Source organism: Corapipo altera, unplaced genomic scaffold (genome assembly GCF_003945725.1).
Source record: "Corapipo altera isolate COAL_440 unplaced genomic scaffold, ASM394572v1 53, whole genome shotgun sequence".
NCBI classification, from domain to species: Eukaryota; Metazoa; Chordata; class Aves; order Passeriformes; family Pipridae; genus Corapipo; species Corapipo altera.
This window is the reverse complement of record NW_020884900.1, coordinates 9785450-9808473: the sequence shown is the minus strand read 5'-3', so window position 1 is coordinate 9808473 and position 23024 is coordinate 9785450. Positions and strand designations below refer to the sequence as shown.

The following is a 23024-nucleotide window of genomic DNA, read 5'->3' as shown; positions in this document are numbered from 1 at the left end:
GAGGGTCTTTTAGCTCTCACAATTCTATTTCTAGGAGTAGAGTGGCACTAAACACCAGGAGAAGCAAGAGACAAGGGAAAAATTAAGCTCACTGAGGGAAAAAGGTTGATTTTGTGATTCACTGATCCTCTACTGCCCCAACCAAAAGTGTCTACAGCTGTGTATTCAACCCTGCAATCAAGGTGCAAAAGAAAGAGGGAATGAAAGAAAACATCCTGGTGAACAGAGCCACTGATGTTACGTGAACAAATCCCACACACAAATACTGAAGGACTGGCACAGTACTCCAGGATTCCCACCCATGAAACTAGCCAGAACCAACTTTACTTTCTCTCAGATTTGCCAGCATGGCTTCTTGTCCATACTCAGGCACTGGTGGAAAAGTTGTTTAAAGGAGAAGTAAAGTGGTAGAAATGTGGAAGTCATGAGAAGAGATTAAGCATCATTATATTCCAGAGTGGCTACAGAGGTAGCCATTCTAAAATCTTACTGTGGTTGGAGTGGGCTACAAACTTTATCTCCTGATTCAATCCATTCAGAATTTTCTAAAAATAACTAGGGTTTGAGGGTTTTTTTTGTTTGTTTGTTTTTTGTCTTTTGCCACCTAGTACACATTCCCAGCCTCAATATGAAGTGAGAAACTCATATGATTTGCCATCCATGGCTAAGACCTGGGAAAGGACTGCAGGGTGCTGAAGGCACTACATTAGCTTAGTGGCTTGATGGAATTGTCAAGTATTGAAAAAGAAATCCCTGTGTTGGACTAATATCTCACAAAAAAGCCTTAATGTGACAACTACAACACAATAAAAGTAAACAGAAATCCTTTCAAGCGTCTACATATTGAAAGAAAAGGGAGAACACCTCATAATGAAAGCCCAGCAAAAGCAATTATTGTGAACAAAACTCATCAGTAAGCCAGGGGAGATGTGCATGGAACAGATGGAGCATCTCACTTCTGATTCATGAAGATACAGCAGCCCAGGTAATACCCACTGTACCTTGGGCCATGCTCAGTGTGTCACCTTGGGTAGTTTCTACCTGCAGAGTGTTGCATTTGTCAACACTCTGGATACTGATGCTCCCTTGCCAGCGTGTAAAGCAAAGCAGCATTCCTTAGCAAGTACAGCCTTGGCCCCCTCTTTCACACCCTAGTCTCTGTGATGGTTGTACTGAATCTCCAGTAAGATCTAGTCCTTTCCTGTATCAGGCACAGAGGTTGAGACAGCCATACACCAACTCCCCTTTCAGATGAACTTACTGGGTTCAGAAGCACCGTCAGGAAGAGTTCACCACCACGAATGCTCTTGTCCAGCTCCTTTGAGCCACCAGGATATTCATTATAGAAGATAGTGTGAGTAAAAAGACCACAAGTCTGTCGAGGCAGAACCTGGCAATATCAGAAGAAAAGCAAAGTTAGATAAGAGGCAGATGCAGCAGAATCTACACGTGAATGAGTCAAAGCAGCACTTCGTGGATCAATATAAAGGGTAAGGGACTATGTCATAAATGGCATTGGTTCAGAGGACTCTTGCTATTCCTCCCAACCATTTAACTCATCACAGTGTGAAAAAGCCAGTGAGATCTCAGCCTAGTCTTGCTGGGCTTGGGTTTGCTCTCCATTCAGTACTGACCTCTGAATTGTTCCAAGAAACACAGAACTGGCTTTAGCCAAATTTTTTTTCTTTGCTTCACTGTTTGGAAACACTGGTGATACTAAGATTAATGTCTCTGATGCAGGTCACTAGAAGACCATTCCCTGGGCAGGAAAGTGGGCTCTGCTTGCCAAGCTGTGCTCACCATGATTCCATTATGGATGAATCCACGCCGGTACCGGGCAGGCCGTAGGTGTGGGTATTCCTCTGTGCTCGTTACCTGGATGTTCCAAACAGATTTCCATGCTTCATAGAGTTGTGTGTGGACAGGATAAACCCCAGAATGATGGGGGGCTACTGCATAGCCCAAGTCTGTGGGAATCCCATGCTCCTGGAAGCAGAATATGCAGCTTGATAATTCGGTATTTAACTAATAGCCTTAAGAAGGATCCGTGTTGGAGCAAGGTGACAGAATAACACGAAAACACTCTGGATTGGGAAACCTGAAATACTGCTTGTACTTCTTGTTTTATGCATCTGTAGAAATATAAGGGCAGTTCTGTATCAACAAGGACATTCCGCACTGGTAACAGCTGCAATAAGAATGGTCTTGCAGCTTGCAGGTGTGAAAAATCAGATTAATTCAGAATGCTCAGGTCAGGCTCCATGGTTACTACATACTAATCAATACTGTTAAGTGACATATCTCAGTCCCACAATGCGTAGATGTGAGTCACCAGAGAAGGAAAACAAAATTTCCTTAACTGATATAGAGGAAAGAAAGATGATGGCTGGGATCTGTACTGTCTCTAGCAATCCAAAGAAAAGCAGACATGGAGCAAGAGACTATTGAGGGTAAAGATATGGGGCCTGGAGCTATACTAAAATGACAGGAAATATCTGAATTTCTTGGGTTTTAATTCCACTATGTGGTTCTGGTAACAATATTAATGACGACAGCTTTACCCTGGTGGTGCACAATAAAACCAGGGCCCCTAAATGAAGCAATAACCTTCTCTCACTGCTGGCCTGCTTTATGTTAAATATGTGTAATTGTGTTCTGTGCTTTGTCTCACTTTGCAAAAGACTGCACTGTTACTTAACCAGGAAAAGGAGGAGCCTAAATTGTTTCTATAATGCTGTGACTGTGCTCTGAATTCCAGATCATTTCTAATCTGTGTGTGTCATGGGAACACAAGACAGCAGCCTGCTATTCCCAAGGGGATTACCATCAAAAAAACCAAACTAGAGGTGAAGAGGACATTTCTTTTCAGAGAAACATGTACACTATATTCAACTCTGGGCTGTAAGCATCAAACAGACATTGTTCCAGCAATGCAGGATGTTCAAGGCTTCCCCCTCCTCTGCCAAAACCCAGGGAATTTCCCCTGTACTTCCTAGATAAGTAACTTCCTTTGGCATTGTCTGGGAAGGCCAGAAGTAGGGCTGTTAGCACAAAACCACACTGAATAAGGAAAAGAAAATGCCTTCTTACTGCCAGAGTTTGCAAATTAATTGGATTTGGATGGTAATGCTACAAGTTCACACCTCAGCAAACAAGCACCTTGGGATTTGCACCCTGGAATGCTGTGGAGCTGCCCGGGGCCATGCAGGTGCCAGGAAACATTTCCCATTGCACAGGCAGGCATGAGAATGGTGCTGTCTTCAGGCAAGCAATAGGAGCCACACATCAATCTGAACTTTCAGAACTGGCTTTCTGAAATGCAGCTGAATTACTAGACTGGTATTTGAGTTCAGTGGGGTCCCAACAGCTATTCCAGGAGCAGAATGTTTAAGGATTAGTACTGTAAGTAAACTGCAATGCCCCTTACCACAGCAAACTGTTTGTTGAGCTTCATCTGCTCAGCCAGTACAGTGACATTGTGGAAAAGATGAGGCTGCATGTGACTCCACATGTGAGGGAACCACCAGAACTCCTTCCTGTGTTTGAGCAGCATGTCATCCCCTTCATCTTCCTCATCTGTACCTACAGAGAGCAGAAAAGAAAGTGCAAAAACAAAAGGTAGAAGAGGGGCTCAGCGTTTAAAAGCAGTGGCTAATCCCCTGAAATGCAGATTCGTTCCAAGGGAGAGTCATGCTCTCTCTGATGCATTACACACACACACACACACACACAAATGTGGGGGCTGTACACAGGTGCTGGGACTAACAGGGGCTGGGACAAACAGGTGCCAGGGGTTTACCTGTGTGGTAGAATTTCCCTGAGAAGCCCAGATTGAAGGTGAAATTTGGGACTAACGTTCTCAGCTTATTCTGGGTGCTCAGTAAAGCCTGTTTGAACAAAAGGAAAAAGATGTTCATATGCATGTTTTTTTTGCTCTGTAACATTTCCCTATGCTCTACTGGTGCCCAGTTCAGTCTGAAGAGGTATCAGAGGGCATTGCTGCCCTAGGAGTGAAGCAGAGCAGACAAGTGCTCCATATAAGGAATCTTTACTTGAAGTAATTCTGCTGTACTAAATTATGCCCCTTTAAAACCATAGTCAGATGATGCTCTCTAATGTGAGGGACCCAGAGTATCTGTGCTAAGGAAAAGGGACAGCAAATCTCACTCGCAAGCAACAGATCCTTTATGCTTTCCAGATTCAACCTCAATGTTCCCTTCCTCTCCCATGTTGGCTGGGACTTTGCTGTTGAACCTCTGCTCTTTCTCAGTCTATGTGTTAATGAAAAAGATGGTGAGGCAGCACATGATGTACAGATGAAGGAAAAGAAGTCAACAGTATAATGAACAGTAACTAAGTGATCCAAAAGGAAGCTTTTATTTGGAGAGGAAAAGTGGATTCTCAGAACTACCCCTGCAGTGAGTCCTATCACAGCAGGGAGGTAGCCCTGGCTTTGTGTTCCCTTGAAAGTGACAAAACAGTTTTGTAGCAGGAAAAGTTTCCTGGATTTTGTGAAGAAAACTTGGGAAAGCCAACATTCACAGTCATCACATCTCCTAAAGGGTCTCTCGTGCTCACTTGTATCTGCTTTAAATGTCCAAAGTAATTGCTACAGCCAAAGGGAAAGTGCCTTGTGCCACAAACCCCAAGGTCCAGCAGTGTACAGAGTAAGACAGCAGCCAGCCTTGGCACAAAAAAAAACTCCAACAAAGCAAAACCAAAAAAACCCCAGGGGCTCAGTGTGTCACAGACAAGTAAGACAAACTAATTCCAGTCAAGTTTCTCTGCCAGAAAACAATAAAAAGAGAGAAGCTCTGAGATGCACACTCTGCTACTACCTGGGTGCTTTGGGGAAAGTGCCAGCGGTGCAGGTCCCTATGGGAGAAGTTCTCAATCAAACAGGGAATGGGAGGAGGGCTGCTGGCAGGTGACAGACACAGTCCTTGTCCAGGCTATCTAGATTTTAATAGCCTTTCTAAGAAAGCAATGGATCAGTGACCGCACCAAGGTGAAGGTGAAGATCCCTCAACAGCAGACTTGGGTTGGATGCAAATACACACAGACAACCTGGTGTTAACTCTGGGGAAAGCTAGCAAACTGTACAGGGGAGATCTGCCTGCATCAGCTGCCCTTCCCCAGACCCATGGAGCACAAAATAGCATTGCAAGGTGCCTTCACATGGCTCACACTCCACAGGCATTGTTTAGGTGCACCACTCCCTCAGTGGGGAAAGGGCACTGACAAAGGCAGACTCTCATTCCATGGAGGAGCCTTGACATCTACCACTTACAGATGACCTCAAAAATCACTGCTGTGATTTGATATATACACCAATGTAGCAAAACAGTGCTGACCAAACACTAGCCATCACATTAATTTAAAAATTACTTTTGTAGTTTACTTCAATCACCCATTCACTGCAAATGTATCTTGAAGCAAAGAAGCTGAGTGGTTTTATTCCCAAGGCAAGCAGTCCATGACCATGACAAGGTGGGAAGATCAGACAGATTTTGTCTGCAGTCCTGCAAGAAAGTCTCAATGCTCTCTCTGAGGGAACCAAGCTTTCAGACTTTTCCCTACAGACACACTTAACTGCCCGTTCTTCATTCCCACGACCACACAACAGTGACACCAAATGCAGCCTGGGATAAATTTCAAAGGTTCCAGTTCCTCCATGGCCATATGCTTACCACATCCTTACCTCAATCCCCAACCAAGAACAGTATTTTGAGAAATGTAAGGTACGTGACATCTCCAGAACCTATCATAAACACAGGCAGCGCTTTTGAAAGGTGATGTGCCAGCAGCACTGATGGTTGAAGCCCCCTTTGCACAAGATCCAGCACTGGCAACAGGAGGTCAAGATCTCGTTACACAGAGAGACAGAGGGACTCACCCTACACATTGGGCAGCACAGACTAAGAGCTGTGCATCTCTCTACAGAGAGGCATCTGTCTGCCCAGCTTACGCACAATATTGCTTCAAATTTGGGACCAGCATCTTGAACATGAAACAGGAAAGTGCCACTTTCTTTTCTTTCTCCAGAGCTGTCCCAAGCCTCACCACTTCTCTCTGTTGCCCAGAAAGGCACATCCAGTTCCCTAAGCTAGGGTAGAAAAGTGGAGGAAGGAAAGACAGCGGTTAAGAGGCTTAGCATTCCTCTGCATGGAAAGAGATTTACAGCCTGGCTGGGGTTACCATGACGACACATCTGTCTGATAATAAATCCCAAAAAGCCCTGCTCCAGCAGGCTGCAATCCTTTGTGCCCAGGGAGGGACCAGGGAGGTACTCTGGGGGCCCCAGAAATTCAGAGACTACGGGGCCCTATGGAGTCCTGCTTTCCTGGCAGGTTTATTGCTAACTGTGTGCCATCCCTCTGCTGATGTTGCATCCTTGTCACAGCCACACCCGTAAGGTAGCATGGCGTAGGTTTGAAGAAATGTCTTTCCCCTGAAAAGGATAAAAGAGACTAAGATGCCAGGAAAAGTATTTGGACATTTGTTTCAACAAATTATGCACTCCATGTCTCCCAGAGCATGGGTTAAAGAGATCTGTGAGCTGTAGAAAGGTGTAACAAAACAGGTGTGGGAAGGGGCTGGAAGGTGGCACTTTTCTCTGCACTCTGTTTCTCTTCCGTAAAGTAGGATGAATATGATAGTACTAATAATATCTTACCGGTGATTCAAGTGGCATTTCATTTATATCCATAATGTGCTATGAGATTGTCCCTCCAATCCATCCAAGTATCACCGTTTTACATTTTTACAGTATTTTTTTATATCCATTTTTACATTTTATTATTATCTTTTATTTCAAAAATCTTTCCAAGATGCAAGCCAGCCCACTAGCTAGCCAGAAAGGCTAAGCTTCATGCTAGAAGCTCTGCAAGGCTCACCCCAACAAGGAACAGATGGGGTCTCCAAAGAGATGCTGAGCACAGCCCACCAGAACTCTTAAGCCACATCAAGGCCAGACCTGCTTCACGCTTGTCACAGTCTGCCAGAGAACATCCTCTGCAACACACGACCTGTATTTTTGGAGGCCTTTAGCTCTTCACTGGGGCAGCCATAATGCAGGCCCAAGTGACAGAAAACTGCATTTCAATGCACACTTCTGGACACAATGCAAAAAAAGTCTAAACTTCAGTCTGATGTTCAATGCCCATCACTTTAAAAGAATTTTTTTATAATCTCAAATGATGACAACTATTTACTTCTAAGCAAATGTAAGGGAAGAAAGTTTAAAACTGTGCCTTTTGTTGCAATACATTAAGAATCCACATAATCTCACTGAAAGATCTGCAAAGATTTACTCAACAGTCACTACAAGCTCTTGATGTCATCCAGAGAAGATAAAGACTCTCTAAATGGGGTTAACATTCTAGGAGTGAGGAAAAAATCAGGGGAAGCCACAGCACTCCAACTGTACTGGTTCCTTCTTTAGGACCTAATCTTTTTCTAAGATGGCACGGTGACCTTGGCATTGCAGTCACACGGGGCTAAATCTCCATGCAACTCTGCTTTTTTAGCTAAAAAATTTTTAACTTCTAAAAGTGTTTGCAGAGATTTTAGCTGTTCCATCCAAACACTAAATATCATCTATCTCAGGTGCCTCTAACAAGAGGCAAAAGAAAAGGGGGAAATAAGGCCAAGAGCCAGATGCTGGGAAGAGAGGATATCATGACTACAAGAAAATAGTGCATGGACAAATGAAGATAAACAGATGATAAAAAATGGAGGTAGAAAGCTGAGTGCTTTGATAGCCTCTTCTCAGTGCTCATGCAAAGCATACCAGGGACATGTGGTAGAAACACCTGCATTGTAGATACTGTCCCTGTGGATCCCGGGCAGCACGTTCTTAAGAGGGTTTTCTGCAGTTTTCTCATCACCCAGCAGCAGCACTGGCAGAGCTCAAAACAGCACTGGCAAAAGAGAAAGCTCTCATGATACTGGTATTTCTACCTCTCCTCCAATCTTGGAATCAGGGAGTTAGAAATTGCTGAGTACTTTAATTGCAGGTAAGATCATCCTCTACAATTTAGAAAGGTAAGAGCTGGCTGACAGCCACCCTCACTAGGTTCTCTCTTTTCCACCCTCACCATTCATAACCCAAAATGAAATGACTGTCCTTGATTTTCACTTAGCTTGCTCTCAGACTCACTAGCAGTGATTGCTCACACTATTTATGCCCTTGGAGAGATTACCAGCAAAAGAGGCAAAAACTCATCTACTTAATCTTCTTTCCTCATACCTAAAGACAACCAGGAAGGATCACAAAAGCCAGATCCTTTTGCATTAGAAACGGCTTGTCTTTGTTGACCAGTGCCATGGAGGTCTGGTAAATTCTTAGGATTACGATTTTAGAAGAGACTGACTGTGGAATAATTTAGAAGAGAAGGGATTCTCCGAGATTTTGTTTTGTTAATTATGTGCAGCTCAAATCTCTGGGAAACTTTACAAGGGAAAATAATTTTCTTTGTGCAACTTCCAACTGTTCCACTTCAATCGAAGATGCAAGCTCCTGCTGCAACCCTTCAGCAGAAAGCAGGAACTCAAGGGTTATCATCTTTAAACTAAAAGCAAGCACGGTTCTTTTTTTTCTTATTAAAGAAGAAAGTCAGTCAGCTCTCCTTTAAGCATCACAAATAAAAACATTTCTCTTGTGTAAGACATGTACCACGGACATGCATTAGATCAAATTACATTCAGTGCTTTCTTTTAATAGTAATTTTGTCTGGGAAGCTCTCTGAACGTGGACCTGCATATGGTAAGCAGGCTCACTGGGATGGCAGAGTCAATTTTATACCTTCAACACAGCATCCAATCTTCAAACCACTACCCTGACCACTGTAATCTAAGCTTTGAGATAAGGAGCTGTGTGTTGAGATAACAGCCCTGAAACAGAGCTTTCATATAAAAGGCCAAAGAAAATGCCAGCTGTTCTGTTACTATTATATCCCCTTCTTTCCCCATGGTGAGAAGCTATCAACAAATCCATGTAGTTATTTCTCGCTTTTAAAAAATAAAAATTCATTAACCTCGCGTGGTTCTGCAATCAGAGAGCTTCTTTTAAATGGATAAATCTGGGGTTTATCTGCTTTGCCTGAGATTCTCTGCTTACTGATCACAGATTATTCCTCCATTTCACCCTGTTAAAACCCAAACAAAGCATCTTTTGGAATAATCTTGTCTGGGTTTTTACCATCACTAGAGCAGCCTTTGTTCCCAAGAGCTTTGGCCACCTATATGCTGCTTTCTCACATGGGTCTGCAACCTGCACAAACACTATAGAGGTGAGAATCTCTGCCAGTTTGAACTAGAGGGTGTAGGGCCTGCTTCAGACCAAGATAAGACTGTGATCCTTCAAATAAAAAATCTTTCAGAGCATTTCAGCACCTCGAAACACAAGGACACTGCAGTAAAATGAAGTAAATGTTCGCATTTTCCTTAAATAAGTACTACATACAACTGTTCCATTTTTCTACACCTGTGTGCCGGGAAACACTTTTTCTATACCTCTTTGCTTAGAGCGTTATGGTTGAAGTGGTTCTAAAGAATTATTAAAGAATGAAGCAAGTAAAATAATGGCATGCAATTAGAGCTCCTTCAGGCATGCAGCTTCAAGTGATTTGAAAAGATAAAGCTAGCTACAAACAGAGTGTAGGGTTTTACTCTGCTCCAAGCTAAACTTGGGATCAGAAGCAAAACATGAAACCTCGAAGTCCTAAAAACATGAAGATTAACTAAGACATATCTTGCATGGATGCATAAAACATGTAGAAAAGGTGGTAAGACTCTTAGTGAGGTGAAAGAGTGCGCTTGGGAACATGGAACAGATGAGGTTCAGGTAAGGGGCCAAGCATGTACAACAATATTTTGTCTTACACCTTTGCCTCAAATGTTTTTTGCCCCTGGAAGTAAGTTTAAAGGGTGCTTCACCTTGAAGCTGTTTTGGAAACATGATAAGGCAGTTGCTGTCACAGGCTTATCATCATCATGGTTGGCACCCAGGGAACTCCATCCAGGACTCATCTAAGGGCAAGTGCTGAATGGGAATCCAGAGTGCAATACCTGTGAACAGACTCAGCTCATCTGGAGAAACAGGCAATGCACCTGCCTCGATGGCTACAAACCAGAACTGATGGGGAAGATACAAAAGGAAGTCCTTGGCTCCATGAAGCAGCATATGCACACATAGCACAGACTTAACAGAATATTTTATCACATACTTTCAAGGATACAGAGAATGAGAAGAAGCACTTAGCTTCTTACCTTCTTCCTACTTGTTTTTTCCTTTCCCTGTCTCAGTTCTCTCTCCTTCACAAAATCTGTCTCTATGCCTTACCCATAACCTTTTCTAATAGGTCACTGTATTACTCTAGAAACTGCCAAGAAAAGCAAACCACAAAGATAGCATCTCTCTTTCCCAACTGTGAAGCCACAGAGATGGTTCTCATGAAGACTTGGTCAGACCACGTTTCCCTGGTGAATTTTTTGATATTCCCTGCCCAAGGATGAGTGGTGGATATGAGGGAAGTGTAACAAAGGATGAGAGAAAATCTTTCCTTTCCCAATTTGGTTATGTGCTGAAAAGTTGGATGGCTAAAATATAGACTGTATCAGACCTCATGTAGGCCTCATGGACTGGCCTACAGTTCTGAAATATAATATATACAGTTTATACATATAACAATAAATAATAATAAACATATATTTGCTCTTCTATTTTAACACAACTTGCTTTTTCCTTTTGAAAAGTAGAGTGTACAGCTAAAAATAGGTTGGCAGAAGAAACCTGCATATGATCATTCCTTACATTAAAGAGGAGACAGGATAGACCAAAACAGGCATCTTCCTCTTAAATTCAGAGAGAGCAGCTCCTGAAATGCTCCATTTAAACCCACAAAACTGTTGTGAGAGCATCACATATGGTGCCTCAGCATTTTTGCAGGCTACTTCTCTGTTTAAGATGAGAACAACTGCACCAATCAAATTAAACACCACCTTGACTTTTGCCATCTTGACTTTCCTGATATACCACACACATTAGAAATTTGTCTAGGGCCTCTAGTGATAGCTACTTGGGGGATTTTACCTCTACATCAGACACTTTCATACGAGTGCCCTCTTTTCCCACAAATATATCATCAATGTCAACAAGGATGTAACGATCAAGTGTGAGACAGAGGCGTTTGCCAGTCAAGTAGGCAATGGCATCCACGAAAATGAGTTTGTGCAGCCAAAAATTGAGGTTATTGCCGAAGAGAACCCGTTGGATCCCATCGTGCAGACCCAGGTCCTGCACCACGGTGGCATGCAATGCTTTGTGAGTGGCCAGGTGAGGAATGGACTCCGAGGACTTCGTGCTGGCCAACAGCACCGGCTCGTAGGTGCTGTGGTTTGACTGAAACACAGTCCAGTCATCACCAGGCAGAGGACCCTGCTCCACCTCATTAGCCCGGGTGACGTAGAGCAGGGGAGCACTAGGATTGATGTGATAGTCCCGCAGCCCCAAGTTGGAATGTAGGAAAAGGGGGAAACCCTTGAGCTGTGCACTAAGCAGGCTGTTCTCGTTTGCTTTGAAAAAGCCTATAATCCCTACTCCATACTCTACACAGTATTTGTCCAGCAGCTCTCGGTTCCAAGCATCTAGGTTCACATATTTAAGGATGTTCTCATAGATAATAAGCGCATAGCGTCCTCTATCTTTGTCTGTCAGGGTGGGCATATCCCCTTTGCCAGGGGCGATCTCTGTCCTGTATTTAAAACGGCTAGATTCCAGGATGGCCACTATTTCCTGCCCCAGCTGGGAGTAAATGCTTTCCACAAAGACTAGCACCACAGGATCTGTGCGTGAGGTGTCCACAGATTTCGTGAGCCTCCAGCTGGCTTGCGGTGGGATCAAGATGCGGTGCTGGTTGCTGCAGTCACTGAAGGGCAGGGGTGGTGGCTCCTTGATTTTGGGGCTGTTAGTGACGTAATAAGCCAGGATGCACATGGAGATCAGGCTGAAGGCAATGAGCAGCAGGATCAATCTGTGGAGCTCCAGCTGTCGCACATGCCGCACTACTTTCCACAGTTGAATCATGGTGGGGCGGGCTGCTCACCCCTCCTCACGCGCTGCACCCACGCCGCTCCTGGAATCTCCAGTGCCGCCGTGGCAGGACCCAGCAGCAGCTCACAAAAAAGGAAGAGCAGTTGCAGAGAGAGAAAAAGCTAAAGCAAACAGCTACAAGGCTAGACTCCCAGGGATCTGCCATTTATCTCAGGTAACCATGGCCCTCAATTCCCATTGCTCTTTTGTGTTCTTCCTCCTGTTCCTCTCCTCTCACTCAGGAAAGTCTTTCGGAGGAACAAGGTTTCGTGATCTTGTCTCCAGCAGCAAATCAGTCTGTCATTCTGTGCACAAGCAGTTTCAGCTCAGCCTTCCCAGGTGTCCTTTTCTCATTTAGCTGTTTCACATTCACATGATGGCACGTTCTCTTTGCATCCTGCAATTTAAAAAGAAAAAGTCAATTCTCAGTATGGATTCATGGTATTTAACAGGTTTGAGATGAAATGGTAGGACTAGCAGCTGCAAGGTGGGCAGTGCCTTCTCACTCATCAGCAGGCAGACCTGTTCCCTGGGAAGTGATGCACACCATTTGTGCAACCATAATGGCCTTTGGAAGAAAGGTCCCGACACTGTAAAGGGACTCAATATTTGCCTTGGGTAAGATCTTAACACACTACAGCAAACAGAGATGAGTACCTGGCCTTCCCCCACCCCTCTTTATGCCACTGAACAGAAAACATGAAGCCCTTTTATTCTAGCCCAAATTTATTCAAAATTTACAAGAGGAGGAGAGAGCCCTCACATTCTCTGTCTTGTCCCATTCTTATACTAATGATGACGTGTCCAGGTCCTTGCCAGTGACTCCCTAGGCCCTGAGGATACAGCTGTCCTGAACCCAGTAGGATGCCTCACATTCCCACCACCTCTTGCCCCACAACTCCCCATTTCCATGGTTTCCAGCCCTCTCCATGAGGCTGCCCCGTTTGACCTGGGAACTCACATTCTTCCAGACCTCTCAAATATGGCTGTGGAGAGGCATCATCCCTCAGGCATCACAGAGGGCAGGGGGCACAGGCTGCCCACGTACTGTACACCCAATCGTTGCCAGTTGATTCAGTGGCAGTTGGAGATGAAACATCTCTGAAACCTTCATCACCTTCTCTCATATGCCACTGAAGAGAATGAAGCTGGTTTTAAATCACCAACAGCACAATGCAAATTTGGGTTGGTCTCAAACACATGAAAGCTGCTTGTTAAGAAGCTCTCTCACCTCCTGCTTTGTGTTTATGGCAGCAGACTATTTCACCATATGTTGTTATTTTTTCAGGAAAAATGTTCAACAAAGCCAACAAACACCAAGTCATCTAAAACATAAACACCAGGGAAAGTAACTAAACTGCTCCTTGGTTTACAAATAAAACAAAAATCACTGTGGAGTCTTCTCTCACTTACCAGCAGTGAGACTTACAGCAACACCAAGTGTGCCTTTCTTGGCATACGAGAAGATTTTTGGGGAGCATCTGCTGCCTCTCCCAGCACAATGCAAGAACACCCTCAATGCCAGGCAGATGTCGCTCACCAAGTCAGTCATGCTCAAGATGAGCTCTCCATAAAAGCTAAAAAACCTTTTTTCTCTCAAACCCTTTGTTATTCATCCCCCCCACTCCTGCAGGCATGTGCATCACCATATACAGACCTTCTAACTACCTGCTCAACTCACACAGCTTACAACACCAGGAGGAACAAGGACAACAATAACAAAAAATATTACCAAAACATGTCTTCATCCTTTCTCCATTCATCCAATTTTTGAGCCTTTCTGTTAACTATCACTCTGATAAAACAAAGAACATCAGAAGACTAGTTTGTCTATGAGTTTAAGATAGACATAAGGTTTTTATATAGTAAAGTCAGGGTTCTTTAACAACTAGTCTCATCAGAAAAGAAACTACTTGTGAGACAGATGCTTATTTTGCTCCACCAGGAAAAAAAGACAGATGCTTATTTTGAAATGTGTATTACTAGACAGAAAAAAGTCCTTCTGAGTCAGGGAAAATATCAGTTCATAGATGAGGCCAAAAGTCCCACTCTAAAGACTCCCACCAGGCTGTTTTCCAAACTGTTGGTGCAGCTTGAAGCAAAGACAAAAAACACAAGCAGATTTTATATGAAGAGATATAATATTGCTAACTTTATGACAGCAGATGGAAAAGAGTCAGAGTGCTCTTTACACAAGCCTTATAATGATCATTAAGTATTATCTCAAATAACTTCTCTGCTATAAGCTCAGCAGAGCAGAGATTGGTTTGTGTAGTGCACAATGAAACCTTATCCCTGATGAGGTCTTCAGAATAGCTGTAAACTGTCACTGTAAAGTATATTACAAAATAATTTTCCACTGGAGAAACAGACACAGCAAAATGCACTGAAGATCGCACTGCAAGGTAGCAGATGAATCAAGATTTTTGATGAAACAATCTCTGTTCCCAAGACTCCACATGGATTAAGTCTCCATTCCCAAATGGCCCTCTGTAATGACAGAGTTGGCTTTGGAAATCCAGTGACAATGAGATAGGTTTTCTTCATCACAGACAATTGATTAACTCTCAGTTTTGTCTCTACATGCTGTTAACTTCTTATTGGAAAAAGGACAGGGGGGAGAAGGTGAGAAACTACCATGAGAAGAGATGGAAAAAACAGAACTCATATAGTTTTTTCTTTTTCTTGTTATTGAAGTGACAACTGATTTTGAATGTATGACTCTCTGGACTGAGCATGGGAGCTTGTAATTCCAGCTCAAGTTAAGTTCAGTCCCAGTGACACACCTGGAATGCCAGTACCACACCAGCATAATACTCAGTACAATATGAGCATAACACCCAAAACCATGTGCCACATTTCAAAAGCAGCCAGGAAAATAAACTTTCCTCCTCGACAATGAGCCTTTCCCATCCCACTGATGCTGCAAGGATCCCCAATGTTACCACCCTCTTGCTTGGCACTATAGCTCCAAAGTCACAGAGAGGCAGAAGCCAGCTGAGGCAGAATTCAGCATGGCAGAGAGAGGTTAAACAGAAATCTAAACCAAATGCTGTATCTTCTTATGAGGTGAAATCCTTGTAAGACACAGTAATATATAGCTCCATGCATATCACAATGCTCCATGTATGAGAAGCGGTCTTTATTCTACTCCTGTGCAACAAATTCATGCTAGACACTTCACTCAGATTCCTATATAATCGATTTTGACTGAGAAAACCAAGAATTCCAAGTCAGTGTCTTCTCAAATAGCTCCGTTCTCTTTGCTTTTTAATCCTATTGAATAAAATAGAAACATTAAACTATTCTGGATTCAAAGATTCACTATCTTAACATGTACTGGAGAAGACGTTTTTTCAAGAGAAAATAATGTAAAGAGGGACTAAAAGCTCAGGAGCTCATGTATTACTTGCATGAATTTCCAAGCATTTCTGGGGTAAAATTTGTAATCTAAACACCACAGTAACAGTAAGAAAATTGAGAACATGTTGATCTACGCAAAAGCTTGGCAAGGTACTACTTTCACAACGCTTTATCCCCAAAATATCAATCTGGAAAACATTTCTCTTCCCTGGTTACACTCACTCATCTCTCCAACTTCATTTTTAGTGTTGAACTGAGTCTCTGTTTTGTAAAGAACTGTAGCTTCAGCTTCCCAGTTATCAGTTTAAAGATGAAAATCACAGGACAACTGGATTATTCTGCAGAATAAGGATGAAACCAGGGTTTAAGCTAGCCTGCCACACCTGCAGTGCCCAGCTGACGAGCACAAGGGAGAGGAACCCCCTTTGCTGGGCACTTCTGAATCACAGCAGTGTTTTGATAACAATGATTCCATTCAAGCCTCTAGCGAAGCTCCCAAACAAGCACCCATTTGTTACATGGGTGAGCTCAAAAAAACAAATTAAAAAAAAAAGGCCTGTATCAGATTGCTGCTCAAGAATCTGTCAGCTCCGATCTCTTTAACAAGGCTTCACAGCCAGAGGGTATGCCAGCTGGCACGGGATGCATTTCGCTCTTTGGGGACTGCATCAGCTGGTTTAGGTTCAAATGAAAGGAAAAAGAAAAAAGCAACAAACAAAAACACCGAACGAATTTTATATTAAAAGGCAAGAGAGCTGTCAGAAACCACTCGTACCCAAAAAGCCCAGAAATACCTGTACTGGAGAAATAAAGTAAAATTAAAAAAAAAAAACAAGAAACAAACCCATAGTGAAAATTATTCTTTCTTAAAGGAAAATACCTGCGTCCTCTTTTGATATCAAACTCCTTGGACTCTAACTCCACAATAAAACCACCAGGTTTCTAGATAAATTAAGGTCCATTCCGAACTCCTGCCAGGACTGCCTGAGTGTGAATTGTGCGAGGTGGCAGTCAGAACTCACAGCAAGGATGAAGTGTTCACTGGTCCAAGGACACAAGCTCAGTAGGCCCCTGGCCTGCCAGAAAAGCATCTCTAGATCAGAGAGCATCAGCTGTAAGGTCAGCTATCTCACAGATCACTAGCATTAAGACAAAGGCTATATAAAACTTAGATGTTCTGTTTCCTAGTGATACACATTGTTAATGTGAAACATAAACTGTTTTGTGAATTATCAGCTGCTAAGCCACATGGCAACTGATGTGATATGAAAGCAAGATAACAATCAGAACTGTGTGGTTTTAATGACTGATCTACAGATATTTCCAGCTCTTGGAAATGATTGTGGGAGATCAGTACAAATGCTCAAGACCAGCACTTATTCAAAACCAGTGACCAGAATATAAGTATTTGGGGCTTCTGGTACATTCAAGCCAAGGTACATGGAAGATAATGGGTATCATTTGACACCTTTATCAAGAACTGTCATACAAATTCCTTCCTAGTTGCACTACAGAAGGTCTTGCCACCCTAAACCCCAATGTCACCAGCGCATTTCCCCAGCCGTTTTTATTAATATAACCCCTCCTTCTGGAATGCAGAGCAGCAGGATCTTGCCTTTATCCACAACAGTTCTATTTTAGAGGCTTTTTTTCCGCACTTCCTGTGAGATGGTTGTTGCCTTGGGCCCCAGGGGGACTGCAGTAATTGAGTTACACAGTAATCAGAGAAGGAATCTGATTGATTTTCCAACCCATTCCACTTTAATGGTGTCATCATGACACAAAATTCCTCATTAGTCTGTTTGATTCTAATACACCACAGTCCCTCCTTGTCTATGGTGGTACCTGTATGCCAAGGCCTCCAGGTACAGCTCCCCTCTCTCACAAAGACAGGAAACCTGGCAAGTATAATCTCAGCAGAGCACAGTGAGCCACACAGCAAAAGAATGTGTAGAAGCTCAGAAGAATGAATGCTGGTTGCATTCCACATATTGGGTAGAAAAAATACTGTGGAAATTACAGTCACATTGCAATGTAATTGCCAACCAAGTTCATTTTGGGGCTCTGGCTGTGTCTTTCAGCTAGTATCCACTGACAGTCAAATCCTGAAGTGAAAGACTGCCCAAGGAATACAAAATTCAGATCAAAGAGGCAAGAAACACTAATAGTGCCCATGCTGCTCCAACAGACAGGGCTGCAGGCTCCAGCCAGCGCTGTGCTCTGCTTCAGCAAGTCCCCACGCAGGGATAGGCCTCTCACTACAGACCTGTGGCAAGCTGGACAGCTGCCAGCTGGCCAGCAGCCTTGCAATGTGTCAGTCTGATATAAGAGAAGACCTGTGAGACAAAGTAGTAATTATTTTAATTTTTTTATTATCACCCCCAGACAGGTACGTAACTTCACACCTTCTGCAAGAGCAACAAACTGCAGTCCGTGCTAAACAGATCTGCACGAACTTCCCTCCTCCCAGCCTAGTGGAAACCCAGCTGCAGTCTTGAATTTACCCTTGTGCCAGTGCAATGAAGTCTGAAGACACCATGAAGGCAGACATCTCGGAGAAGCCGGCTCAGGCTGCCAGGCCAGCTTTGTGGGGCAGCGCACAGGGATCCCATGACTCCTGCAAGGTTCTTAGTGTTGGGATCCATAATATATCCCTTCTGTTTCCAACAGATCTTTGTTCTCTTACTCTTTTATATTACAAAAAAATAAGCAACAGGTTTAGTCCTTTCCATGCCAATGACAGAGGCATGGCCCAGCACTACCTGTTAGCAACATAAACAAATCCTTCCCCCGAAAACAAAAAGGTCCTCCTCATAAGAGCTTCCAGGAAATCTGGTTTTCAGCTCCCTGCCTTCTCACCATTATACTACACTCACTGCCTAGGGTCATTACAACTGACCTGACTCATTTTCAGAAGCAAAGGAATTTCAAACTTTTACACTGAGGTATTCCCTCAAGTTGAATGTCAGCACCACAAGCCCCTACAAGTTTCACTGTCTCAGCATAGGACAAATTTGGGAAGGGAAAACAGTCTGCTGTCTTGTTTATCAATCTGCTTAAAGAGCAGATGTGCAAACAAGAAACCTGAAGAATTGCTAAAAAAAACCAAATAAAATTTCAGCCTTCAGCAATCGGTGAAGCTTAGTAAAAATAATAAGTATTGGCATATATTGGCAGCTGCACACCTTCGCTGCAATGAAAAGGAAAGACAACAAGTATTGCAGCAGTGGAAGTGCTCACACAAGTCAGAGCTTTCCACCAGCTGAGGGGATGTCACAGCTCTGGGGGTGCACAGGTCTGTATAACACAAGTGCTCAGGAGAGAAAGAAGGCACTTTCCTCTGAGATAACCGCAGCGGCATATCCACTCCTGTGTTTCTCGTGGTACTGAACCTTTAAAATCTAGGTATCTGGCCACCACAACAACAGCACAATTTCATTGTGGCCTTACTTCTCCTTCTGTTTTGTGCTTCTCCTGATACATAGGTCTATGTACATTCTGACCCTAACCCTTTTTTGCCAAACCAGATGATAATGTGAGACATGAGCTCCTCTCTGCACTCAGGCACTTGCAGCTGTGGGACAGAGAATCACAGACAGCGCAGGTTAGAGCCTGCCACACAAGGGCAATCCAAGTTGCTCTACAGTCCTTCCCAGGTGGGAAGTGAATATCTCAGTCACCCCAAATGGTGGGAATACACCATCTTCAGCCTCTTCCTTATATCAGCAATCGACACGTATGTCCTATCATGGCAGAAAATCTTCAACTGAACTGTGGGAACAGGAAATAGATGCAGTTCCTTCCACATTAGATATGGACAAGAATCTAACTTCCATTCTCTCGTGATTCTTGCTTATCACAATTCAGATCAATGATTCTGCTGCAGAAAACAAAATGTCTTTTCTGATGATTTCTCCTAAGTAGCTTAATCAAGTGGAGAAATACAGTCAAACTGTGGCAACACCAAAACAACTGTCAGTCAGAGTTGAAGTGTCTTAATATAGAATGCACATTATGAAATTTTATCTGTGATTGTTATGAAAGCAGCCTAACCATTCTTCCTATGAGCTATGCCTAGAAAATTTCACATTAATTAGCAAGAGCTAATTCTTCATATTAGCAAGAGCCAATATTTCAGTTGCTTCCTCCTGTCACTTAACACATAGGAGATAATCTTCTTTTCCAATCAATTTTATTTAGGAACATATGACAGTAGGGAACAGATTTAATACTGTTACACTAAAAGTTTGTCCAACTGAGACCAGAAGAAAGCTGTAAGTATGCTCTGCCAAAGCTTAAAATCTCAGGAAAGCTCTTGTACTCATCTGTTCTCTGTATTTGCACCAAGATTCAGGGTCACTATTTGCTGTGCTTGTAAATGAACATGTTCCCCAGCTGTGTACAGCAACTCCCTCCTATCTGCCTTTAACCAAGGTGTTCAGTTCACAAGACCTCCACTCAGTGTAAAGCTAGCGGCGTATCTCCCAGACTTTGTAGCATCTAAAATCCAGTCCCTTGGTGTGATTGAAACAAATAAGTCTCCTGGATTCAGAAAACAAAATATTCACATTTTTGCTGGCTTAGCTATTAACACAGTGCAAACTCACTTCAGAAGAAAAAGGGCAAAAGTGATATAAGCAAGCTATAAATCTGGCCAGGCAAAAAGAGTAAAAACAAGCAATGGGAAGATGAGTAGAATGGGTGGAAAAGGCATGACCTGAGGTCTATGGAGATGACACAACCTGGGTGAGACAACCGTTTGGAGGCCTGGGTTTTGCAAGATAGGAACAAAACCAAAGCACTCTACTGGCCCTATCCAAGCCTTCATGGTAATCTGTGCAATGAAAAGTCATCATCTGCTTTTTCACAAGCATTATAGCAGAAACAGATCTCAGTGGGGGGACTCTGTAAGGAAGACTGTCAGGGCACTGCATACACTAACACCCTTTGAATGCCCTGACCATCAAGCTGTATCTGAGTTCAGGCCATGACCTGAATTATGTTACAAATATGTTCTGCCTTGTCGACCTGACTCAGGACCTACCTGATGACTATGGACTCATCTGGTGATCACTGGACTCTAGGCTGAACCTGGTAGCTATCACTGACTGCCTCTAGAGTTGTCCTGTTTGGGTATTGCTGCTGAGGAGGCTGCCTGTGCCAGGAGGGTGGATGGAGATACCCTGCATTGAGTGGTAAGGGCAACTCCAGCCTAGAGACCCGTCCTTTTGGCCTTGATGGACTCGGCAGCAGCTTCACACACTGCTTAGTTCTCCATAGATGAAGGGTGTGTAAGTGACAGGAGGACAGAGACTGATAGAGAAACAGGATGATAAAAAGTTGTGAGTGTTGTTAGACTGCCCTGTCTTAATGTGGGTGGAATGATTTAATTTTCTCTCAAGCCATCTGTGTTTGCAATTGTTATGAAATCAGAGCAACACAGGCAATGCACACTTATTTCCACACCGCAGTTTACACTATGCCACGCTCACTAGTGATGTTAAACAACAATTTTAAGCCTGTACCTTCTGCTCCCCCTTGTTTCTGTCTTGTTTTTAGACAATCAACACAGAGAAACAAAACATATTTGAAAGGACATACATCTCAAATATATTAATTTTAAACTGTATTGTAATTACATGCAGCTAGTTCTTAGTCTTCCTCCCATTTTATAGACTTAATTGACAAAGTGGGTGCTATATTCTTATATTTTTAAGTAGTCAACTGCTTAGGAGTAGAATTTTTTTATGCTATGAAGCACTGCATCTTTAAAATACTCCTTCATGCAAAGTCCAGGACCTCATTAACATCCTAATCAACAGTACCCAGGACAACTCAGGAACAAAAGCTGCCATATTTGCAATCAAATCTACCCTCTGACAAAACTGAAGTTTTGTCAGGAAAGCTCAAGAATTCTGAGCAAAATGGAGATCTTCATCAGGGACTGCAGTTGAAGAAAAAACTGAAAGGTGTCTAATAGTGGATGTTGAAGACTAACCCATCTATCTTGAAGACTTTTCCCAAAATTTACAGATAGCAGTAAAATGCCCAATGAAATGCAATCAATTACTGAAAATTGGATTAATTTTTTATTATTGACATGGAAACTATTTATGTTCGAAGCAAGAAATTGGATTTTTTTTTCCATGCAGAAATTTAGCATTAATTTCACTTTTAGTTTCTGATAATGGAAAAACCTATGCTTAACCTTCAAGTCAAAATTAGTGGAATTATGTCTTGTATGCCATTTTGCAAGCTTTTATAAGTATTTATTGGATAAAACAATTATGAAACTATTTCTGTTCTACATGTGGTAGTGAGATATGAGGTCAGATATTATCAGAAGTAGGACTTAAAACAGAAGCATTCAGAATACTATTTATTTTGAAACAGGCTAAAACAACATTAATGTTTTCAAGGATTCTTTTGCTTTCTTAATAAATCTTAAACTTAGTTCAAATAAGTGAACTGCAAACAGAAAATTCCAATCAATTTTTTTTTAAATCAATGATCTGATTGCCTTAACTCAGTTGGAATGGAAAGAACAGAATTGCCAGAAAAGTAAAATTCTCTCCAGGTAGAAATGTGCGTCAGCCTGTATGGAGAGGTGTTCAGTGGGAAAGAGAAGACTCCTGTGTCTTGCCATATAAAACATGATCCAGAACAATAGATACAGGAAAGAAAGAATACAAAGGAGAGACAATTAGTCAAGTAAACAACTTGGGAATGATTGCTGGAAGAAATGGGTTCCCAAGAGCAGAGAAAGGGAGGGAGAATTTGGCAGCAGAGACTGGGAGACTGTTCCAGGAATAGGAGGCAGCATGAAACAAAATGTGAAGCTGAGAGTAGGAGGAAGAGATAAATGGAGGAGTGCACAGGGAGTCAGAGGGGAGTAAGACAAAATGACAGCTCACACTGCTTAAGGAGCCAGAAACATAATACCTAAAGACAGAATATTCCTAAGACATTAGGTCTAGCTTGCCTATGTTTAAAAAACATAGGTTCTCTAATAATAAAAAAACATGTTCTAAAAAGCTTAACAACTCAACTATAAAAGACAAGTTCCAGCAGAAACAGACCATCATGTTTACAGCCTATATATTTAATGCTGATGAAGAAGGGATCATACAGTCTGGAAGTCTGAAATTCACCATGTCATGCAATATTCCAGACACACCACAACATTATTTCACATTATATATAATGTTATAATATAACATTATTATATTCTGACTAAAGCCACTACTGGTTTGGTTGTGAAAATCTAACATGCTTGCAGTACTCACTGCATTCATCCCTTCCCTTTGTCGAGAGTGAAACATTCCAGAGCAACAGAAGGCAAGAGCTGCATTAGGCAGGAAAGTTGCCTCAACTACATTCTTACAGTGCTTTTTGCCCTTTCAATTGTGAACCACTTCCCATACAGAGACAAAAGTGGTGTTAGCTAGCTGACAGTGTAGATTACCTACATGAAAGAATACTCATGAGAAACATAAATGCTGAATTTTCACCAGTAATGTTGAAATCTCAAGTTCAAATCTGCTAATTGATCTCACTGAGGTAATAG

The 23024-nt window shown here is 42.6% G+C and overlaps 1 protein-coding gene across 6 annotated transcripts in view; it reads right to left on the bottom strand.

Annotated features, from left to right (window-relative positions):
- Positions 1-23024, bottom strand: part of NDST2 (N-deacetylase and N-sulfotransferase 2) — a 132797-nt gene that overhangs the window by 12989 nt on the left and 96784 nt on the right. For all 6 annotated transcript variants that reach the window (XM_027649362.1, XM_027649365.1, XM_027649366.1 and 3 more), the window contains exons 3-7: positions 11096-12491; positions 3800-3887; positions 3428-3582; positions 1801-1986; positions 1262-1390 (exon numbers count right to left, since the gene is read on the bottom strand). In XM_027649362.1, coding sequence (XP_027505163.1) covers positions 1262-1390; positions 1801-1986; positions 3428-3582; positions 3800-3887; positions 11096-12088 — 1551 coding nt within the window. In that variant the 5' untranslated portion in view covers positions 12089-12491. The remainder of the gene's footprint in view (positions 1-1261; positions 1391-1800; positions 1987-3427; positions 3583-3799; positions 3888-11095; positions 12492-23024) is intronic.